Source organism: Cololabis saira, chromosome 1, assembly GCF_033807715.1.
Source record: "Cololabis saira isolate AMF1-May2022 chromosome 1, fColSai1.1, whole genome shotgun sequence".
In the NCBI taxonomy this organism is placed as follows: Eukaryota; Metazoa; Chordata; class Actinopteri; order Beloniformes; family Belonidae; genus Cololabis; species Cololabis saira.
Window position 1 is genome coordinate 4,176,848 of NC_084587.1, and position 21,778 is coordinate 4,198,625.

The 21,778-nt window shown below is 43.5% G+C and overlaps 1 protein-coding gene across 2 annotated transcripts in view; it reads right to left on the reverse strand.

Annotated features, from left to right (window-relative positions):
- Positions 1–21,778, reverse strand: part of LOC133449485 (ubinuclein-2-like) — a 46,734-nt gene that overhangs the window by 23,046 nt on the left and 1,910 nt on the right. The window contains exons 2-6 of one of the 2 annotated variants that reach the window (XM_061728672.1): positions 19,686–19,799; positions 15,617–15,718; positions 14,871–14,981; positions 10,126–10,226; positions 6,130–6,661 (exon numbers count right to left, since the gene is read on the reverse strand). In XM_061728672.1, the coding sequence (XP_061584656.1) occupies positions 6,130–6,661; positions 10,126–10,226; positions 14,871–14,981; positions 15,617–15,718; positions 19,686–19,799 (960 nt within the window). The remainder of the gene's footprint in view (positions 1–6,129; positions 6,662–10,125; positions 10,227–14,870; positions 14,982–15,616; positions 15,719–19,685; positions 19,800–21,778) is intronic. The other variant, XM_061728746.1, reaches the window with a different exon arrangement.

The following is a 21,778-nucleotide window of genomic DNA, read 5'->3' on the forward strand; positions in this document are numbered from 1 at the left end:
GATTTGATAAAAAAAAAAGAACAAAAAACAAAAGCAAAACTACAACAAAGTTATAAAATAACACAAAATAGCTGTCGTCAAACACAAATAGTCGTATTCTTTTTTGATTCAAAAAAAATATATATAATGATGCTAAAAAGAGAGAAAACCCACCTAACTTAATTATCCCGATATTTCTTCATCAAACTGGCTTTTATTATTCTTTTAGGTTTTCTCTCTTTTTAGCACCATTATATTTTTTTCTTTGAATCAAAAAAGAATACGACTATTTGTGTTTGACAACAGCTATTTTGTGTTATTTTATAACTTTGTTGTAGTTTTGGTATTTGTTCTTTTTTTTATTAAATTACCTTTATTGGAAAGTGTTCTTTTTTAAATTGCGTAATTTGCAATTTGTTTTTTTTTTTTTTTATTATTACATTAATTGAAATTTGATTTCTCAAGAAAGAGATTTGTTGTAATTATATTGAACGGTTTGGTTTTCTTTTAATGAATGAAATAAATAATAAAACCATGTTGATGTTTTGTTTTTGTCTTTCAATGTGTATGTAGCTTGTATAAGAAGAACTGGACTAACCCTCCATGATTACAGGACTGTCTCAGGAAATTAGAATATTGTGATACAGTTCTTTATTTTCTGTAATGCAATTAAAAAAAACAAAAATGACATTCTAGATTCATTACAAATCAACTGAAATATTGCAAGCCTTTTATTATTAGTTGATTATCAGTCGATTTGTAATGAATCCAGAATGTATGACATTTTTGTTTTTGTAATTGCATTACAGGAAATCACAATATTACAATTTTTCTGAGACAGTCCTGTATGTCTTCTGAGGTGCTTTTGAAGCCTCTTCTGTTGCAGGAGTGAACACGCCTCCTTTACGTCAGTCACAGCTAAGCTTATCTCAACCTGTGATGCCAGTTGCTGTTTTTTTTTTTTACAGTCGTTCTTATCAAATCTGCCCAAAGATCCTCTTTTCGTCTGAAATGAATGCTGCCAAGGCTGAAAGGAGCCCGTCCATCAGAAGATGCAAACATGTCCAATTTAAATACCGTATTTTTTGCACTATATGGTACTTAAACCCCTTAATTTTCTCAAAGATCAGCAGTGGCCCCTATACTCTGGAGCACCTTATGTATGAATGTTGTTACTGACCTGGAACCAGTTTTATGTGGAACACTGAACTCGAAAATAGCGGAGAAGCCGCTCTGCTTGATTGATGCTCGGACCATTCAGACATGTTTAAGGTCGGTCCTTGGTTGGATACGGGTTGCAATGTCAGACAACGTTAGATAACTAATTCTGTAGCTGCAAGCAACCATCATCCAACATCTAGTCCACGTTACCTTACTGTAATTAGACGTCAACATCAAATTTTTAGCGTAAACCCAGTTTTAAAATCTACATCATAATCCAGTTATAATCAAAAGTGTGGAATGCAACATTGTTCCAACCTCACACTAGCTTCAGGTGTCGCTATCGCTGGCAACAATGAACCAATCAGAGAACAGGACTCTTACCTCCTCCACTTTTTATTGGTGGTTTTGTGGAAGACAAATGATTTAAAATGAGTTTATTTTTCTGTTTTAGTTACAACTGAACGATATTCAGAGTTATTGTGAACGAGTTGAATAAAGTTACCAGACTGTTTTGTTTCACTTTATATGTTTTATCATGCGACCTATGCACGAAAATAGACCTAATGGTTCACAAAATACGGTATCCACGAGGGATGAAACCGACCTGAGAACATCTGAGTTCCTGCTCGCTCTGACTCATATATCCGATCTTTTAAAAGGCCACTAGTGCCACAGAAATCTTCCAAAACGAATAAATAAATGAATAAAAGAGTAACTGTGGCCTCGGAGACTCAGTAAAAGTACTGTAGCAGAGCGACTCCAGGGACCGGACGAGGGTAAATCTTGGACAGAGTCGTAGAGCGACTCAACCTCGCGCTCCTCTGCGCTGTTTCAACTAGTATTTAAAGATCTCTCACAATGCATCGAGCCAAAACTGAGGATTTGGTTGTTATAAAACTCCACTTTGTGTCTAGTCTTGTTCAAACTGCCGGTGTGTCTGAGTAGCCCCGCCCCGTCACTTTCACCGGCTCCTCTGAATGAGATGCTTCCCCTTAAATTAGCTGGAAATGACAATAATAAGAATTGCAGACACTTGTTCTGCCAGTCATTTCAAACGTGTCCCGACATATCTGCACGTACAGTATCGGCTCAAACAGAAGCTCAAACACAAACCAGATAAGCGACAGAAGAGCCACGTCAGAGCAAACTAGCGGCTGGTGAGTCACCAGATACGCAGGTTTGGATTCTGATGAATATAACTGATCAGATCTGCGCCTGTAATCAATAGTGGCGTCATATATTTACGTTAGCTAGTACAAGCACTGTGTAAAAGTCCTGATCGGTGTTCCAGCTCTTGTTGACATCATCAGAAAATCCTGTTCTTGTTCCTTTTTTATCACAAAGCTCATTTTCTTAACAGATAAAACTAAACTAGAACTGATTTAATGTTTCTTTACTTCCCAAACGCCTCTCGTGTGTAATAAGCTCAAAACAAATCCTCTCCTCCTCACTCGTCTCTTCACCTCCGTCTCTCACTTACTCTCTTTATATCTCTCCATCATCTAGAGGGATGATGAGTGAATAAACTCTGCAGGAGGTGAAGTTGCTTTCGTCAATGAAAATTATGACTAAATATCGCCGTCAACGAACCTTTATCACCTGAGGAAAACGAGACGAGACGCAACGAAAATGCTGGTCATGTGACAATAACGATAATTAAATATATAATGCAATATCGTAGACAAATAAAAACGAGACTAAAAATGTAGATTACAAAATAAAAAAACTCAACTAAAATGTGTCTTCATTGACCAAAACGAGACGAAATGTTCTACCAAAGATCCTTAATGTCCATGTTTTCAGTAGTTCCTCTGGTTTAATGTCCATGTTTTCAGTAGTTTCTCTGGTTTAATGTCCATGTTTTCAGTAGTTTCCCTGGTTTAATGTCCATGTTTTCAGTAGTTTCTCTGGTTTAATGTCCATGTTTTCAGTAGTTTCTCTGGTTTAATGTCCATGTTTCCAGTAGTTTCTCTGGTTTAATGTCCATGTTTTCAGTAGTTTCTCTGGTTTAATGTCCATGTTTCCAGTAGTTTCTCTGGTTTAATGTCCATGTTTTCAGTAGTTTCTCTGGTTTAATGTCCATGTTTTCAGTAGTTTCTCTGGTTTAATGTCCATGTTTTCAGTAGTTTCTCTGGTTTAATGTCCATGTTTTCAGTAGTTTCTCTGGTTTAATGTTCATGTTTTCAGTAGTTTCTCTGGTTTAGTTCTGCTGGGTGACGTTAGTCCTCAATCCCAGTCGCTGCAGCGGGGAATCGAATCCAGAAGATGCAGCTGCAGAGTTAGAGGCTGATGCCGTTAACGCAGAGCTCTAGGTTCACGTTATTAAAAACAAAGTTACATAGAGAAACACGGGGATCTGCTCTGGGGATGGAGAAGAAGAAGAACCATCTTTGGATCCACTTTCCTACATAAGCGAAACCGAATGTGTCGTCGAAAAATAAAAAGATGGGGAGAAATGCGGAAAAATAAATGTGTTGTAAACTAGGGCTGCAACTAACGACTATTTTAATAGTCGACTAGTCACCGACTATTGAAACGATTAGTCGACTAATCGGATAATTAGTAATTTTTTCTTAAATTTAGTATGTCGCTTTAATTATGTGGCAAATGATAATAAACACGAGAAAGATGGGTACTTCAATGAAAAATACAGGACTGTCTCAGAAAATTAGAATATTGTGATAAAGTCCTTTATTTTCTGTAATGCAAAAATGTCATACATTCTGGATTCATTACAAATCAACTGAAATATTGCAAGCCTTTTATTATTTTAATATTGCTGATCATGGTTTACAGTTTAAGAAAACTCAAATATCCTATCTCAAAAAATTAGAATATTCTGGGAATCTTAATCTTAAACTGTAAGCCATAATCAGCAATATTAAAATAATAAAAGGCTTGCAATATTTCAATTGATTTGTAATGAATCCAGAATGAACATTTTTGTTGTTTTAATTGCATTACAGAAAATAAAGAACTTTGTCACAATATTCTAATTTTCTGAGACAGTCCTGTATATATTTTATTCAACTTTGCCCCTGTTCATACAAAAAATTAATAAAATGTCCTATTTAAAACCAAGGACAGGCAGTGATCAGTCAGACATAAATCCATGAATAAATAAACCTCTGTCCATTATTTTTCATTTTTTTAAGAACAGCCAAATGTGTTATATAAAAAATAAAATAAAACGTCTCATATTTTTTCTCTATCAAGTGGGTGAAATCGGTTCTGGATGGCAGGACGTTCTCTGGGTTGAACTGGTGCATCATTTGTTGAAACTCGTCACCCAGACCCGACGTACTTTCTCTTCAAATGCTTGTGCATTACCAACGTGCTCCCGTGATAAGCAAGGTCGGCTTTGCAAACCTTGCAAGTCATCTTTTTATTTACCGTATCGAGGGTAAAAGGCTCCAAAACTCCAAAAAAGTTTTGTTACATGCAGCTGCTACGGGACGGGACGCCGTCATTCTGTTTACCCGCTACCACTCGGCAGAGACGCTATTGCGCATGCGCAACTCTCGGCAGAGATTGTATTGAAGTGAGACGCCTCACTCCGTTGGAAAAACACGTCTGGCGACAATTGTCGACAATGGAATTCATTGTCGACAATTTTAATTATCGATTTTTGTCGACAACGTCGACGAATCGTTGCAGCCCTATTGTAAACTCAAATTAAAGTCTTCTGTATCTGGAATGAATGTATTCTTGAGTCTATAAGGTAACAATAATATAATAATAAGATAACCTTATTTGAATTGTAAAATGGGTTTGGCTAAATACAATCATTGACTAAAACCAGACTAAAATGGTCCTGGACAATTCTGACTTAAATAAGACTAAAATGCTCAGACTTTTAGTCGACTGAAACTTGACACGACTAAAAGGAGAATGAACTTGACTAAAACTAATAAAAACTAAAACGATAGCTCGACCCAAAGTCTAGAACTAAGGCCACGTTTACACATATTTACGTATTTACAAAAATGGATATTTCCCCCTCTACGTTTTGAAAAATACCATCATTTACATCAGATCGTTTTCAAAATCTCTTCATTTACACGAACCTGCATAAATACGCTGTTAAGGTGCTATGAGCAGCCAAACCTACAGGGGGCAGTGTAACGAGAAGATAAAGTCATGCTAGCCAATCAGAATCCTGGGAAAAAACATCAACAAATGACACGAGTAACTACAGTGGCCAAACAAATTGTAAACACACATGACGTTTCTGTCGCATAATGTGACGATTAGAAATGATCCTTTTTGGTGACTTTGAGCTCCGTTTTCGTGTAAACGAATGGCCAAAACGCATGAAAACACCACCGTTTTTGCTACGTGGAAAGCCTAAATTATGTTTCCGCGTTAAACCAACGCAGATCCTACGACGTTGCCGTGACACCAATCGTGAATCCTTCTGACTTCTCAGTCACTCGCCGCGGTGCAAAACGCCCCCCCAGAGCGCTAGCTGATACTTTGTTTAGCTTCCGTTTGTTTCGGTCACAGTGAAAGGACAACTATTGTGCAAACCCCCCCCCCCCCCCCCCCCCCCCCAAAAAAAATAAATAAAAAAATCACGCACACGAAGAAAAGAGCGCTGAAAGTTCACGACTGCTTCACGAACCCGAACCGGAAATGCGTTGCTACCAAGCAAACCAATCACAGCCCTTTCGGTCTGCGTCACCTCGACGCGTAGCTACATTTTTGGGAGGTGTACGTCAGGCTACGGAGAGCCTCCCGCGTAGCCGCGTTGAGCCATAATTCAAGCTTAAACGGAGCCTAAAACTAAAGTTGAAACAGGCTGACAAAAACAACACTAGCAGGAGGAGGCGGAGAGTCTCCGTCTGCCGGGTTACTTAGCGGCTACGTGGTTCGGCTCGAGGCCGTGTTTTCACTTTTCACAGGAAAAACGACAACAAAAATTCGGGGCCACTTTGTGAGCCGGGCGGCGTTCAGGGCGTCCAATAAGAGACGGCGTTCACTCACCGCCCGCAGGTCCTCGATGCGTTTCATGAGCGGCGCCGGCAGCCTGTCGGGCAGCGGCGGCGGGGAGAAGAGTCCGCCCGAGGGCCCCGGGCCTCCCGCCGCCGCTTTATGAGCGGGGACTCCAACTCCCAGGATGCCGTTCTCCCTGGCCGCCACCATGACGTGCTGCTGGTCATTGTCCACCAGGCCGAAGTCCAGGTCCCCCAGGAGATCCTGGAGCTGCTTCTCATTGGCCGAGCCCAGCAGTGACATCACGGCGGGGTCCGAGGTGAGGTCTGCCAGCGAGAGGTCGTTAGCGGTTGCGTTGTCCTGCGGCTGGGCGGCGGCGGGCGCCAACGGGAGGCTCGCCGAATCGCCGCCGTGGGGTTTGCTGGCCGCGCCCCCCGCCAGGCCGACGGCGGCCATGTTGGGGGTCCGTTTCCTCAACTCCTCCTTCTCCCGGGCGAAGCGGCGGAGCATCGACGCCAGGTACAGAGAGTCCTTCATCAGCTTCTTCCTCTTCTTCTTCTCAGGCCGGTTCAGCGCCGTCACTCTGGTGGAGGAAACATGGATATTAGCAAAAAAAAAACTAAAATATACAGATTGAAAGGAAAACAAAACAGCTTCAGCCGTTGGATTTCATCTAAGTGAAGGTCGACGACGTCTTGGATGAATTACAGAAATGAAACATGAGCAGAGCTGTAGGGCTGCTTATGGCCAAAATGATAATCACGATTATTTTGATCAATATTGTGACCACGATTATATCACCATTATTCAATGAGTTTAGTCTAATTTTTTGTTATTGCACCGTCATGTAAACATATTCAGATTCAGACGACTTTATTAATCCCTTTGGGAGGTTCCCTCTGGGAAAATAAAATCTCCATCTCACTCACACAACACTGCCATTTACAAATCAAACACCCAAAAAGCCAAACACCCATATAAAGATAAAAAGATAAGAAAATTAAAAATAAAAAGTAAAAGGTAAAAAATAAAAATAGAAAGTGCGGTGCCAAAAAAACAAACTATAATATGGATAGAAAAAGTGTTATGTAATATTGCACACAGTTATTGCACATATCTGTGTGCTACATTACTGCTTGAATGAATTACAGAAATAAAACATGAGCAGATATGTACAGCTGCACGATTACGGCCAAAATGATAATCACGATTATTTTGATCAATATTGTGATCACGATTATTTATCGCGATCATTTATCTGATCAAGGCCTGAGCAAGGCCCTCAACCCCAACCGCTCCCCGGGGGCCGTTTATATGGCAGCCCACTGCTCTCTAGTCTAATTAGAGATGGGTTAAATGCAGAGAAACAAATTACACCAGCCTGGCTGTGTGGTCATTAATAAATTTAAAAAAAATAAAAAATAAATAAAGACGATTCTGATTCTGATTGTGAACCAGAACCAGCCCTGGAACCGGTTTGGTGGAAAAGAGGTATAAGTGGGCGACACTAAACCCATTTGAGTTTTGTTAAGCAGTGAACCCGGGATGTGGCCGGCTATTATGAGGTCTGACATCAGGCAACTCCCCCACCTTTGTGACACTTTAACAAATTCATCAGTCGGCCCGAGACGTCCTGATTAAAGCGTTGAGGGGATTGTTACCGAGACGTCGCTGGTTGCTGACGAGGACGACCGAAGCATGGAGCTCCTGGAGTATTAATCTCTGCTTTTACAGATCTCACACACACACTTATATATAACATCCTCCGTTTCATAACGGCAGGATCACAATAGCTGCTGCTATTTTTAGAGGTTGTTTCCAGAGCGGCGGCGTGTTGGGGTGCTCGGCATATTTTAGCGTGGATAATTGGTTGCTTTTCTCGAAGGTGGGCTGCTCGCCACGGCAGCGGAGAGCGAGTCCGAGTCAGCATCCCTCCCTGGTGATGGATGTGTGAGCGGCTCTGCACAAAGCAGAGGAGTAGAATGTCACAGAGGGAGGCGGGTTATTAGCCGGGTAAGGAGCGGTGAAAGGACTCGTATTCCCAGCAGCTCCAAATCCCCGGGAGTCCAGAAGGTCAGCGTTCAAACATCGCACCCACACATGTACGTCCCTGCGATTATGGGGGAGATTTTCTTGGAGGGATAGTTTCCAGTTGAGCGTCCCGCTGGCTCAGCTCCTCTTTTTAACGTCCATGGAGACGCTCCCGGTGACTGCAGCGCACCGTCATCTCCGTTTTGATTCATGCACGTGTCGCAGCACCTTTATAAAAGCAGCGCTGAGCCGTGGAGACATGGCAGCAAGGAGCTGGTGGCCTCCATCCTCCCGGCTCCAGGCCGCAGATATCTCCATCCCTTCCTGCAGCATCACCTGGTACCCGGTACCTGCTACATGGCCGCTGAAGGCCGGTACCCTTCAGGCCGGTTCACTCAGCCGCACCTACGGTTTACTAGAAGCCCGTCTATTCCAGAGAAGTGCCCTGATAAGCTTAAAGTATCGCCATTTCTAAAAAGCATGTCTTAAATAGTAGAGCTGCTTCTGAAGAGATTCTCCGGACTGTTCTGGCTACGTTGTGCAGAGAAGTGTTTCTACCAGGAACCGGTAAAGTTGTGGGAAAGTATCTTCTGCTAATATTCCCAACAAGCAGTCGGTGACAAGAAACAGTTGCATGCAGGATTCTGCAGCCGCCTGCAAGCTTCTCCAGCCGCCTGCAAGCTTCTGCAGCCGCCTGCAAGCTTCTGCAGCCGCCTGCAAGCTTCTGCAGTCGCCTGCAAGCTTCTGCAGTCGCCTGCAAGCTTCTGCAGTCGCCTGCAAGCTTCTGCAGTCGCCTGCAGTCGCCTGCAGTCGCCTGCAGTCGCCTGCAGTCGCCTGAAAGCTTCTGCAGTCGCCTGAAAGCTTCTGCAGTCGCCTGAAAGCTTCTGCAGTCGCCTGAAAGCTTCTGCAGTCGCCTGAAAGCTTCTGCAGTCGCCTGAAAGCTTCTGCAGTCGCCTGAAAGCTTCTGCAGTCGCCTGAAAGCTTCTGCAGTCGCCTGAAAGCTTCTGCCGTCGCCTGCAAGCTTCTGCCGTCGCCTGCAAGCTTCTGCCGTCGCCTGCAAGCTTCTGCCGTCGCCTGCAAGCTTCTGCAGTCGCCTGCAAGCTTCTGCCGTCGCCTGCAAGCTTCTGCAGTCGCCTGCAAGCTTCTGCCGTCGCCTGCAAGCTTCTGCAGTCGTCTGCCGTCGCCTGCAAGCTTCTGCAGTCGTCTGCCGTCGCCTGCAAGCTTCTGCAGTCGTCTGCCGTCGCCTGCAAGCTTCTGCAGTCGCCTGCAAGCTTCTGCAGTCGCCTGCAAGCTTCTGCAGTCGCCTGCAAGCTTCTGCAGTCGCCTGCAAGCTTCTGCAGTCGCCTGCAAGCTTCTGCAGTCGCCTGCAAGCTTCTGCAGTCGCCTGCAAGCTTCTGCAGTCGCCTGCAAGCTTCTGCAGTCGCCTGCAAGCTTCTGCAGTCGCCTGCAAGCTTCTGCAGTCGTCTGCCGTCGCCTGCAAGCTTCTGCAGTCGTCTGCAGTCGCCTGCAAGCTTCTGCAGTCGCCTGCAAGCTTCTGCAGTCGCCTGCAAGCTTCTGCAGTCGCCTGCAAGCTTCTGCAGTCGCCTGCAAGCTTCTGCAGTCGCCTGCAAGCTTCTGCAGTCGCCTGCAAGCTTCTGCAGTCGCCTGCAAGCTTCTGCAGTCGCCTGCAGTCGCCTGCAAGCTTCTGCAGTCGCCTGCAGTCGCCTGCAAGCTTCTGCAGTCGTCTGCAAGCTTCTGCAGTCATCTGCAGTCGCCTGCAAGCTTCTGCAGTCGTCTGCAAGCTTCTGCAGTCACTTCTAAGCTTCTGCAGTCATCTGCAATCTTCAATATTATGCAGTCGCCTCTCTGCAGGTGACTGCAGAAGCCTGTTGTTAGTGGGTCATCCCGACCCAGACGTCACCCGTCAGACATTCACAGCTGGAGAAACGGGGTTTGTGCTCCAGATGAGGTGACGCAGGAGGCGCTATGAAACAGAACCGGTGCCGGTCCACCTCGAGTGAAAACGGAGTGTCTTACCCTTGTTTTAGAGCTTTGTTGTTATTCAGGTTCTTCTCTTCCAGGTTGTTCACTTCCTTCTTCTTCCTCTTCTTCATCACCAGCTCCGTGTCATTGTTCAGCTTTAAAAACAACAAACAACAAGATAAAACCTATGTTTATTCTGTTTATTACTTAACTCTTGTGTGGCTTTGATGTATGTCCTCTACAAAACAACTCTATAAAACACATTCTGTACAATACATGACAGGCATTTACAGGTGTTTTTATTTTAAATAAAGATCAGAACCAGCACTCATTTTTAGTTGTTGCAGTCTGACTTTAAAGCATTTTTAAAAGCAAGACACTTTTATGTCATGAGGACAGAAAAGTCCCATTAAAACCACATTATTTAATGCCACAGATGTTGACATGATATAATCATTAGTTCTGTAAAGTCAGGCTTTTATTTCTGAGAACAACAGTAAACTTTGTCCCTTTAACGTTTCCCACGAGATCGCACCATTTTCCTGCTAAAGGCTCGTCTGAAAAACCTTCTGAACTAAAAGAACTTCAGTGTTTGGTCTTAAAAGGCACATAAATAATTAAATAATTAAATAAGACCCTGCAACATGCATTACATGAAAAAGAAGGAATGTGTTTATTTACATAGAACTTGGGATGTTTGAAACCAATCTGGCATTTAAAGGGTTAAAATAATTAAAATTATCCAATATTTGGAATTTTTGACTGAAGTCGACTATAAGATTTGAGTAAGAAAAATTCTGTAATAACTTTATTTGACCGACTTATTTGTTCTCCATTAGTTAAGTTGTGGGAAAGTAGCTTCTGCTTATTTTCCCAACAAGCAGCCGGTGGCCAGAAACGGGAGGTTTCCTCCACGGAAACAGTGGCAACTGCTAACCCTAACCATAACCTTGCTAACCCAAATTGTTGGAAAAGTTTTTGTTAAAAAAAAACTTAAAGGGGACCTATTATGGCATCTAATCCCTATTTTAAACAGACCTTGAATGTCTTAAAAACAAGCTTTTGATTGTTTTTGCTAAATAAATTAGAAATTCAGCCTCTAAACCAATGTTTTTATCATCCCATTCTCTAAACGCATTATCTATGCAGGATTCTGAGTGGGCGGGGCTATGATAATGGGGCTCTGTGCTGATTGGCTGCCTGAATGACGCGATACACCGCTACGAAAAAATGGTGGAAGCTCCGGCTGGTGGAGTTATTTACACCGTGTCATAACTGCATGCGATGCGAGCGAGCGTCAGCGACAAAATCAATTCCATTGCTTTATTTTCTATTGGACTGTCCTAACTGGCCGCAGCGCCGTTTTGAGCTGAACATTTGTCGGACGCCCTGCTTCTATTTTCTTCCTGTCGCTCGCGTTGAAAGCGCTGTAAGAAACAGTCGTGGATGAGGAACGGCTGATCCAGTTAGTTGAAATGAGAAGTTATCTGTTTTATAGTTGTGGGCATGGTTTGCATTTTGGTTACGTAACGAAAATGCGCAGAATTTGAGCGGCTGGTAGGAGCCATATCACACTGGACGGCTCATCCGGGCAGCTGTACAGACACTAGGGCTGAACGATATACCGTTATCGTATCTATATCGAGATATGAACATTCAAGACATTAATAACGGAAAAGCAACGATATAAACGATATATTTCCGCTCACCCTGCTTGTACAGCTCGAGCAGTCTCCATAAACATTACTTTTAAGATTGCTCTTGAACGCACCACTACGGCCAGCCAACCACAAAGCTTATTTCATGCTTGCTGTTGATCGACAGCTGAAGCCAACCAATGACAAACATAGGAGGGAGGGAGGGAGGGAGACGTAGACTGAGACGCACACAGTTACACACACAGGAGAGCGGAGAAGAGCGGAGAAATTAAAACGGAAGAAAAGAGACGAGTCCGGAGGATAATGCGGCCAGTGGCGGTGCTGAATCTAATTTTGTGCCAAAACATAAATCATCCTCCATTATTTGGAGGTATTTTGGATTTAGAAAGGATGATGTCGACCAGAGCGAGGTGTTGTGCAAGTCGTGCTTGGTGAAAATTGCGACGTGTATTTTGCAGCCATCCGTCTTTTGTTTTGAAATTACAAAATAAAAATAGAGAAATAAACCAAAATAATCCGTTCCCCATCTTTTGTTTTGATAATAAAAAATTCATTGATGTGTTTGAAAATCGAAATTGGGAATTAAAACAGCGAGTGGAAAACTCTTTTCTCTATTTCCTATTCGTTGGAGGATACTGAAAACAAGGATTGGACAAATGGGGGGATTGCACATGCGCAGTAATAAATGAAGAAAGTTGTTTGTTTTTTTTTGTTGATCAGATTGAAAGTTAACATTTTTAGATATTTAATTGTTGAAACAGAAAATAAATCAAATATGAAACCTGGGAGTGAAACATGAGTTTAATCTGTAATCTGTCTTCACTCCTGAAATTGCAGTGATGTTGTGACAGTCCGTTCAGCTGCAGCGTCCAATCAATAACATGTACTGAACTAAACTCTAACTGCATTGGTTATTTATCGTTAAAGCGGAGCTACAGTAAAATATTTTGATTATTATTTATTATTGAGTGACTTTATGTTAATGTTGATGACTGGCAGTGAGTTCTAATCAATAAAACTGCACTCTTATGATTTCTGATGTTTTTATTTTTCTGAAAAATGCTTGGTTTTCACCGAACCGAAGTCATATCGTATCGTATTGATATCGAGATATCTGGCATGAATATCGAGATATGAAATTTTGTCCATATCGTTCAGCCCTAACAGAAACTGCAGAATTTGGTTGCTTTCCTCCTTCTCTGAGTTGGCAGGCTGAGGGGAGACCACTTTATATAAGGTAAAGCAAGAGAAAACTTGTTTTTCATAATAGGTCCCCTTTAATTTCCATCTTTGAGGAACAGATGTGGCGTAACTTTATGTTGCTGTTCGTTATGTTACTGGAAAATAGTTCACAGATTACGTCATCAACAGCTGCATAACAGTCACATAATTCATGTATGAGAAACAGAAAATCTATCAAATCAGACACAAGTCACTTATTGGAATATTTAGGTCACAGAGCCGGTTTCTGTAGCACCGACCCCCAGGATAGGACGCTAGTCTATCGCTGGATACTCCCCCTAGCAGGGCTAGGTACCCATTCATACACCTGGGTGAAGTGAGGAAAGCAGAGGATGCCCAAGGATGCACAAAGTGACGCCAGTGCCAGGGTTCGAACCCACGACTTTCGGATCATGAGCCCGAAGCCCCAAACACTAGGCCACTCTACTCTCTCACACATAAACGGGGCCGATGTTTATTTTTCTGTTTTTATAAAAAGGTGCCAGAACGTGCTGGAGATCTGTGAATCACGTGCACGTGATCAGCAGCCCTTGGTTGCTACCAACTCTGCTAATATTGATGGAAGAAATCAGCGTTTGCTTTACGTGGCTAATTGATCGCCAAGTTTATGAATAAACACTGACAGTAAGACGTCATGATGTCTGTTTACATCACAACAATCTTTTCTTCTTTTTTTTTTTTCTTTCTGTTGTAACCTGAACTGAACAGGCTGCGTTACCCGGGTCACCCCGGGTCAGTTAAACCCTGACGCTGCCGGGTTACAGCGATTCAAGTTAGGGCTGGGCGATATATCGAGGATAGCCGATGTATCTCGGCTTCTACTCTGTGCGATGTACAAAATGACTCTATCGTGCATATTCGAATATAAATTTTCACGCATTTTGCTTTTAGCCGCGGGCATTAAATGACAGACTTCTCTCGCTCTCTCGTCTCGTCTCTCCTTCTCTGAGACATAAAACAAGCGCACCCTGTCACACATGTCAGTCATGTGCTGTCGTGTGTGCATTATCATTGGCCCCCGACCAGCTGCTGGTGTCGGCGCTGCTGTCCGGGACCGCCGCTCACTTCCACCCCGCTTTAACTTTAACTTAACTTTCCCAAACTCGGCCTGTTTGCGCCATGAGCTCATCTGCGCGGTTGCTACGCACGGCGGACTCTTTTCAAAGCTAACCGGTTTAGTAAAGACGGGAGGGGATGTTTTCCCCTCGCACGACGCGAACGGCTCTACGCCGTACCCTACGCCCTAGGTTCTGCGTCGATTTAACGCAGAACCATAATTCAGAATTTTCTTTTCCAGAACTGAGAAACGTCACCTAGTGTTGCTTAAATGTGGCCACATGAAATCAATCACTATCATAGAAACAAAGTCAAACAAGACTATATGACGTCATATTTCTAACAATAAGTGAAAGTGATGCAAAGTAAAGGAGGAGAGGATGAAACATTGCAGTCCCTACACCTACAATTAGTCTAAATATAAAGCTGCTCTACGGGGCCCCTCCTGCTCAGAGCAGCTCATCCTGGTAAAACCAGGTAAAACCAGGTAAAACCAGGACCAGAACACTCACTGCTTAGTAACTGTTTAATAAATACAGTTTTGGTAAATTTGACTTATTCCCCCTTTTTGCATGAAAGTTTAAAATGAGCATATATTAATGCAGTATGAACAATAATGTTTTAATGTAGACATATAGAATCATCACACTGGTGTGATTGTAAGCATCAAAGTATTAATTCAAGGCTAAGGCAAAATATCGAGATGTATATCGTGTATCGTGACATGGCCTAAAAATATCGAGATATTAATAAAAGGCCATATCGCCCAGCCCTAATTCAAGTGTAACAACAGTTGTGATGTTGCATCAATGGAGGCTCAGAGAAACACGGCGGTCGTCTCACCTTGTCCTCGTCCCCCTCCGAGTCGGACGCCGTCCTGAACTGCAGCGTCCCCGTGTTGATGTAAAACCCCCCCAGCTTGGTGTTCAGCGACGCCGGCACCAGCTCGTCGTACTGGCGGGAGAGAAGAACCACAGCGGAGGACGGTTGGAAACAACAATCCACTTCCGAGTGCATTTTTGAGTCACAGAAGCAGCTTTTACTCCTCCGTCGGAGGGAAATGAAAGACTAGTTATGCTCCAGAATAAATAAATAAATCACTAGACATGATCAGGGATCCTCCAGGCCAGAAAACATGTTTTTTTTTCCTCTGTCACATATCAAAACGAGAGAAATGAAAAGTGGGAACGGGCCACGCCGGCCTGCCAGAGCCGAGGACGGCTTTCACAACACCAAAACAAACACCATCTAATAGCAGAGTCAATACAAAGAGCATCATTTGAGATATTACTGTCAGAAACGGCGGCACGACCGCTGAATACTAAACAAGAAGTGCTCTCCATTTAAAATAAAGTGAATAAAATTAGGATGGACACATCTAGAGGAACCAGGACCGTCAGGGCCAAACAGACTCTTGTTAAACATTAAAACTAAATAAAAACCACATCTAATGAAGGTCGCGGTGGGTCCTCAACGCCATGAGGATGCCGCAGACATCGGCTTAAAGAGCGACTTCTAATGTTACGACAGAAAAATTCACAGAGTTTCCGATGTGAAGTTTGTGGTTATTGGCAGAGATTGATACTCACAGCTTCTGTGTTATCTATAAAGGGGTCCGTCTCATCATAGCCAAAACCAATATCAACCAAATCCTGCATTCTGTCCTTCTTCTTCTTCTTTACTGCACCTCCCTAAAATCAAAAAGTGAAAACAATCAGTGTCTTTTTCTTTCTTGTCTTTTTTTTTTTTTAAAAGAAAGAAAGAAGTAAAATTCGTTCACGCATCCAAACTTGCCGCAAGAATCGAAACCCGGTCCCTCCTCAGAACCGGGCCCAAACATCTGACCCGTGAGGCCTTAAACTTATTGATTTTGGCGGGTCGACGGGCAGAACGTCAGACATGAGATAGAAGACTAGCGTCGAGGGAAGCCACGAGCAATCCGATCAATAAGCAGAACGGTAGCAGCATTAGTATCAATAACATCAACTCCAATCTCCTAATCAAAATTAATCCAAACTCTTCAAATAAACTAACTCAATATAGGACAAATCTCACATTTTGATCTCCAAACGCACGTCGGCATCTCAGCAACTGTAGATTTCCATCTCCCCCGGACGGACCGAACCACAAGCAGCAATAAAAAACACCTTTCCTCTTATTGAAACCTCCTCCACCAACTACTTTAAATATGTAACATCCCACTGATTGGAAATCGCTATAAACACGTTCAAAACCAATCGCTAGGCATTTCTTTGGTTTTTTTATTTAATCAAACCATAACATTGAAAGTTTAAATCCCATATTGGACAAACAAAGTAAACAGCGAGAGGGGTCCAAAGTAGCGTTGCTCTTCTGGATTAAAAACACTCATTAAATATTTTTTCTTCTGTTTAATAATATGTTTAAGGGATATTTCTGATTCTACGGAGTAACTTCATATGTGGTCAGAGTTCAGGTTTTCCGCCGCTCTGCATTTAAACCCCCAAACACTAGACGGCGCTGCAGGCTAACGCTGACGCTTTCCTTTACTTGGCAACGGAGCAGATAAAGCACATGTCATGCGAGTTGGGGATGTTGAGCAACATTTATTTCCTTTATTAGGAAACATGTAAATGGAAATACCACATCTGAGTTCCAATCCGACATAAACATCCTACAAACAACTACCGATTCTGATGTCAAACTAGTTTTTGTTGATTGTTGTTGTGAAACTGAATATCCATCAATCACTTTCAGCTTGACCAGATTCAGGTGGGGGGGGGGCAGCAGCCTACGCCGAGAGGCCCAGACCTCCCTCTCGCCCACCACCTACTCCAGGAGGGGGTAACGGAGAGATACAACCTCTCCAGCACGTCCAACACCTCCCCGGGGCGTCATCCAGAGAGCATCCTCGCCACCTCAACTGGTTCCTCCTCAAGTGGACAAGCAAAGTCTCTCCCAGAAGACTGAACTCCTCGCCCCATCTCCAAGGGAGACTCCGGAGCAACGAGCATATTCTTTCGGTCGCTAGTCCCAGTTGGAGACCATAGGGGAGGGTCATTTGGATTTACTGTTTCTGATTCCTCGCCACTTCCAATTTGGCAGCGAACCACTCCAGAGAAAACTACAGGCTGGGACACACCGACACGACGGCCGACCGTCGGCAGAAAAGTGGTCAGACTAAAAGTTGACTCCCATCTCTCCGAGTTGGTCAATAAATACTCCTGAACCACCAACCCAGCGCCGACTGGAGCGTACGTTCTGCACGAGGCGTAATATGTCCCCATAACTGCAGGCGGCGCTAATCTGTGATGTCGCCCGAAAAGAAAAGGAAAGAAGAACAACCGGAAATGACGGATTTCTCTAGTCTGGAGTTCTGAACTGAGCTGTTTTCATTTCTGATAGAAGTCAAGAAGTATCGAAGATACGATGCTAATAATGAAAATATAACACAATGAAACACAATCCAAATTCAAACCGATGCCATGACAGAGTCTAGTGTAGCGTCTTTGCCATCGCTGTTTAGCTGGTAAGTTTACCATAGTCATTTCCGGTAAACTCTGATTCGCTGGTCAAGGGCAGCACTCCACCAATCAAATTGGTCATAGAGGCCGACGGCTGGACGACTATCAATCGAATCGTCTGAAATGAGCCACAACGCCAACGGACGACTGTACAGGAAACACCAACCGGACTCAAGTCACCGACCTCGCCCGACGGCCGATAATCAGGTTGGTCTGTCCCGGCCTTAAGTTCACAGCCCGATGACCCCAACAGAACCAAACCCTCAGCAAAAAAAGCAGAGCGGGAATCCAGAGACCACCAATAGGGACCCCCTCTACTCTTTGGCTGCACCTGGAAACTCTGTCCATCAAAGTCATTAACAAATTTGGCAACAAAGACAGTAGCGCCTAAAGAGTCCAACTCCCCCACCAAGTCTATGTTCGACCAGCACTGCAGACCGTTCATATTTAATAGATTTATATTTAATAGATTTATATTTAATAGATCTATCTAATTCACATCATAAAACCCTTCAAGCGAATTAAAAACAGCAATACTTCACCTGAAAAAAAAATCAAGTTGGACTTCTACTGGAGGTTTGAATCGGCATTGAGTTCCAACATCAGATCAGTGAATTAAACCAATACTGGATACCAAAATACAACAAGAACCTCTGAGATCACTTCAAATCAGTTCTGCCACCAAGTCATTTGTCCTCTCTGAACACTCTTAAAGGTTTACGTTTGAGTTCTTCTTCTGTGTTATTGGCAGTTAATACGACTACTTTACAGCTGACCTGAATCATCCTCACTCAGCAAAAAGAAAATACGACATTTCCAGCCGTCAAAGCCCTGCTCACACCGGTCTGTTTCAGCCCGGTCATTCACAACCAGTCTCAGATACCCCTTTTCCACTAAACCGGTTCCAGGGCTGGTTCTGGGCCAGTGCCTGATCACAACTCGTTCAACTTGCGAACCAGCTGAGAACCGGTTTGGGAGCCACGTCAGTTACGTCGCCGCAAAACGTCAGTTACGTCACCGCAAAACGTCAGTTACGTCACCGCAAAACGTCAGTTACGTCGCCGCAAAACGCCAGTTACGTCGCCGCAAACGCCAGTTACGTCGCTGCAAACGCCAGTTACGTTGCCGCAAACGCCAGTTACGTCGCCGCAAACGCCAGTCACGTCGCCGCAAAACGCCAGTTACGTCGCCGCAAAACGCCAGTTACGTCGCCGCAAACCGCCAGTTACGTCGCCGCAAACCGCCAGTTACGTCGCCGCAAAACGCCAGTTACGTCGCCGCAAACGTCAGTTACGTCGCCGCAAACGTCAGTTACGTCGCCGCAAACGTCAGTTACGTCGCCGCAAACGTCAGTTACGTCGCCGCAAACGTCAGTTACGACGCCGCAAACGCCAGTTACGTCGCCGCAAACGCCAGTTACGTCGCCGCAAACGCCAGTTACGTCGCCGCAAACGCCAGTTAAGTCGCTGCAAACGCCAGTTACGTCGCTGTGTTTGCGTTGGTGTGAAAGTTGAAGCAACACCGTATTTGCTCTAATTTGCTGACGTAAGCGGTTCTTTCTTCTAGCCCAGCAAAGAGTTGGTGCTACCTTGGAACCGTTTTTTTCTGGCTCGGAGCCCGAGCCCAGAACCAGTCCTGGAACCGGTTTAGTGGAAAGGGGGTATTAGTGAAATGGGGCTGGTACCCCTCCATTCAGAGATATTCCCGACCAGTAGAGAACGTACCAAACCAATGGCAACGGGGCGGACTTTGACAATGCCTTCAGAGCAAATATTCACAACAACTAGAACAGCAGAATTACTCACGTCACCCTGAACGACTGGGATTTTACCGTAAAACCAACAACAATCGTTCACCGCCTGGTGGTCCTACCTATGCCACATGCTTCCCTCTGTGTAGCCAAATGTAATCCAGATTCAGTTCCTTCTGGACCTGTAGGTGCCCCCCCAATGGACATCGAAGTCAATTACAGAGGAACCAGACTAAATGTTTGTCTCGGAGAGAAAAAACTAAAAAACGTGACACCAGGGCAAACCCAAATGACCCCCATGACTCCAGTGACATCATCCCTCCATCTATACCTGCTTCGGTCCATTTCAGGATTATGAATCCAGTTGTATTAGATATTTAAAGAGAAGTAATAATAGTGACTCACGTATTTAGCTTCAAACTTTTTTGCCAGGCCTTCGACCTGGAGCCGCTCTCTCTCCTCATCATTGAAGGGATCGTTGGGATCGGTGAGGTTATTGGCTGGCGCATTATTCTTTACCTGAAAACAAACATTAAAAAAAATATCAGTACATTTAAAAAGGGAAATTATGCCATTAATTATTTGAAAGCGTGGCACGCTGCTGCTAAGCCCGGTCTTTCAGGAAGAGATCAACGACATTACCACAACACTGCCAGCAAACCTAAAATAACCCAACAGCTGCAGGTGAGTGATGTTACAGAGCCACACAATAACCTCGTCTTGTCAACGGACAATTCGGTCTGCGGAGAGGATAATTGGGACTAACCTCCCATGTATCCAGGACCTGTACCGGTCCAGGAAACGGGCAGGTAGCATCTCTGCAGACCCCTCACACCCAGGACACAGTGTGTTTGACCTCCTCCCCTCTGGACGGCGCTCCAGAGCTCTGTACGCCAAAACCTCCAGACTCGGAGACAGTTTCTTCCCCCAAGCTGTTGCTCTGATGAACTCTCATAACTCATAGGGCCTCCAACCAAGTCCAACTCGCCTACCAACAATGCTGACTAGCACTCTAGACAAAACTCGCCTCAAAAATTGCCTCGTTTATAATGTTTATATGCAATAGATTTATCTATTATTATTATCTATCAAGTTGAACTTCCACTAGAGTGGTGATTCAAAAAATATCAGTAAATTTAAAAGGGGGAAATTATGCCGCTAATCATTCACTGTGCAATAATAACCACAATCATATGCTGTAACAATGCACCTTTCAATAACCATGACTACCTCATACTCCTGCACCTTTCACTTTTTAAAAATTGTATCTATGTTAATAAGAGCCATTTGTCTATTACTGTTTGTAACTATTTAAATCTGGGTTCGGTGAGCGAAAAAAACCTCAATCTTGTCAACTCTCATAACTCATAGGGTCTCCGACCAAGTCCAACTCACCCACCAACAATGCCGACTAGCACTGTAGACAAAACCCTTGCCTCGTTTATAACGTTTATATACAATAGACTTATCTACTTCCCATCATAAAAACCTTCAAGCGAATTAAAAACAGCAATACTTCACCTGAACGAGAAAAATCAAGTTGAGCTTCTACTGGAGTGGTGATTCAAAAATATATCAGTACATTTAAAAGGGGGAAATTATGCGGCTAATCATTCACTGTGCAATAATAATAAGAACCACAATCATATGCTGTAACAATGCACCTATCAATAACCATGACTACCTCATACGGCTGCACCTTTTACTTTTTAATTGTATATATGTTAATAAGAGCCGTCATTTGTCTATTTACTGTACAGTGAGCCAAAATAACCGAGTCAAATTCCCTGTCTTGGCCAAATAAACCTGATTCTGATAATAACACAATCATATGCTGTAACAATGCACCTTTCAATAACCGTGACAACCTCATACTGCTGCACCTTTCACTTTTTAAAAATTGTATACATGTTAATAAGAGCCATTTGTCTATTACTGTTTGTAACTATTTAAATCTGGGTTCAGTGAGCAAAAAAAAAAACCTCAATCTTGTCGTCGCCATGACTTCCTCCAATAAGCAGTTATCACTTTTGTGTTTTGTTTACTTTTGTTTTTGCTTTAAAAAGGTAAAAATAACTCAGTGGGAATATTGGGGTTAACCAGGTATGTGGTGCAAAAATAGGAGTTAGTAGTGTTTGATCCCCCCCCCCCCCCAGCTCTGACATCTGCCTTGCCCCTCATGCTACATCCTGGTACTTCCGTCAGCAGCTCTATCTCTCTCTCTCTGTTTCTCTCTCTCATCTGTCCATCAGAGGGCCGAGCTGCATGTGGCGTTTTCCAAGTGCTGTAATGGCTGTGTGGCTGGGCTGTGTATGTACTATTGTATTATTGCTTATACAAAAACTGTATGGAATGATATTTATTAATGATATTGCACTAGTTTACAAAAGCTAACATTTTTTTGTGAAAAGGGTAGGCGTCATAAGCTTAGGCTTCAGTCTACACCTTTTGGTCCTTGGTTATTAGCAATAAACTAAACTAACTAAATAAACAAACCC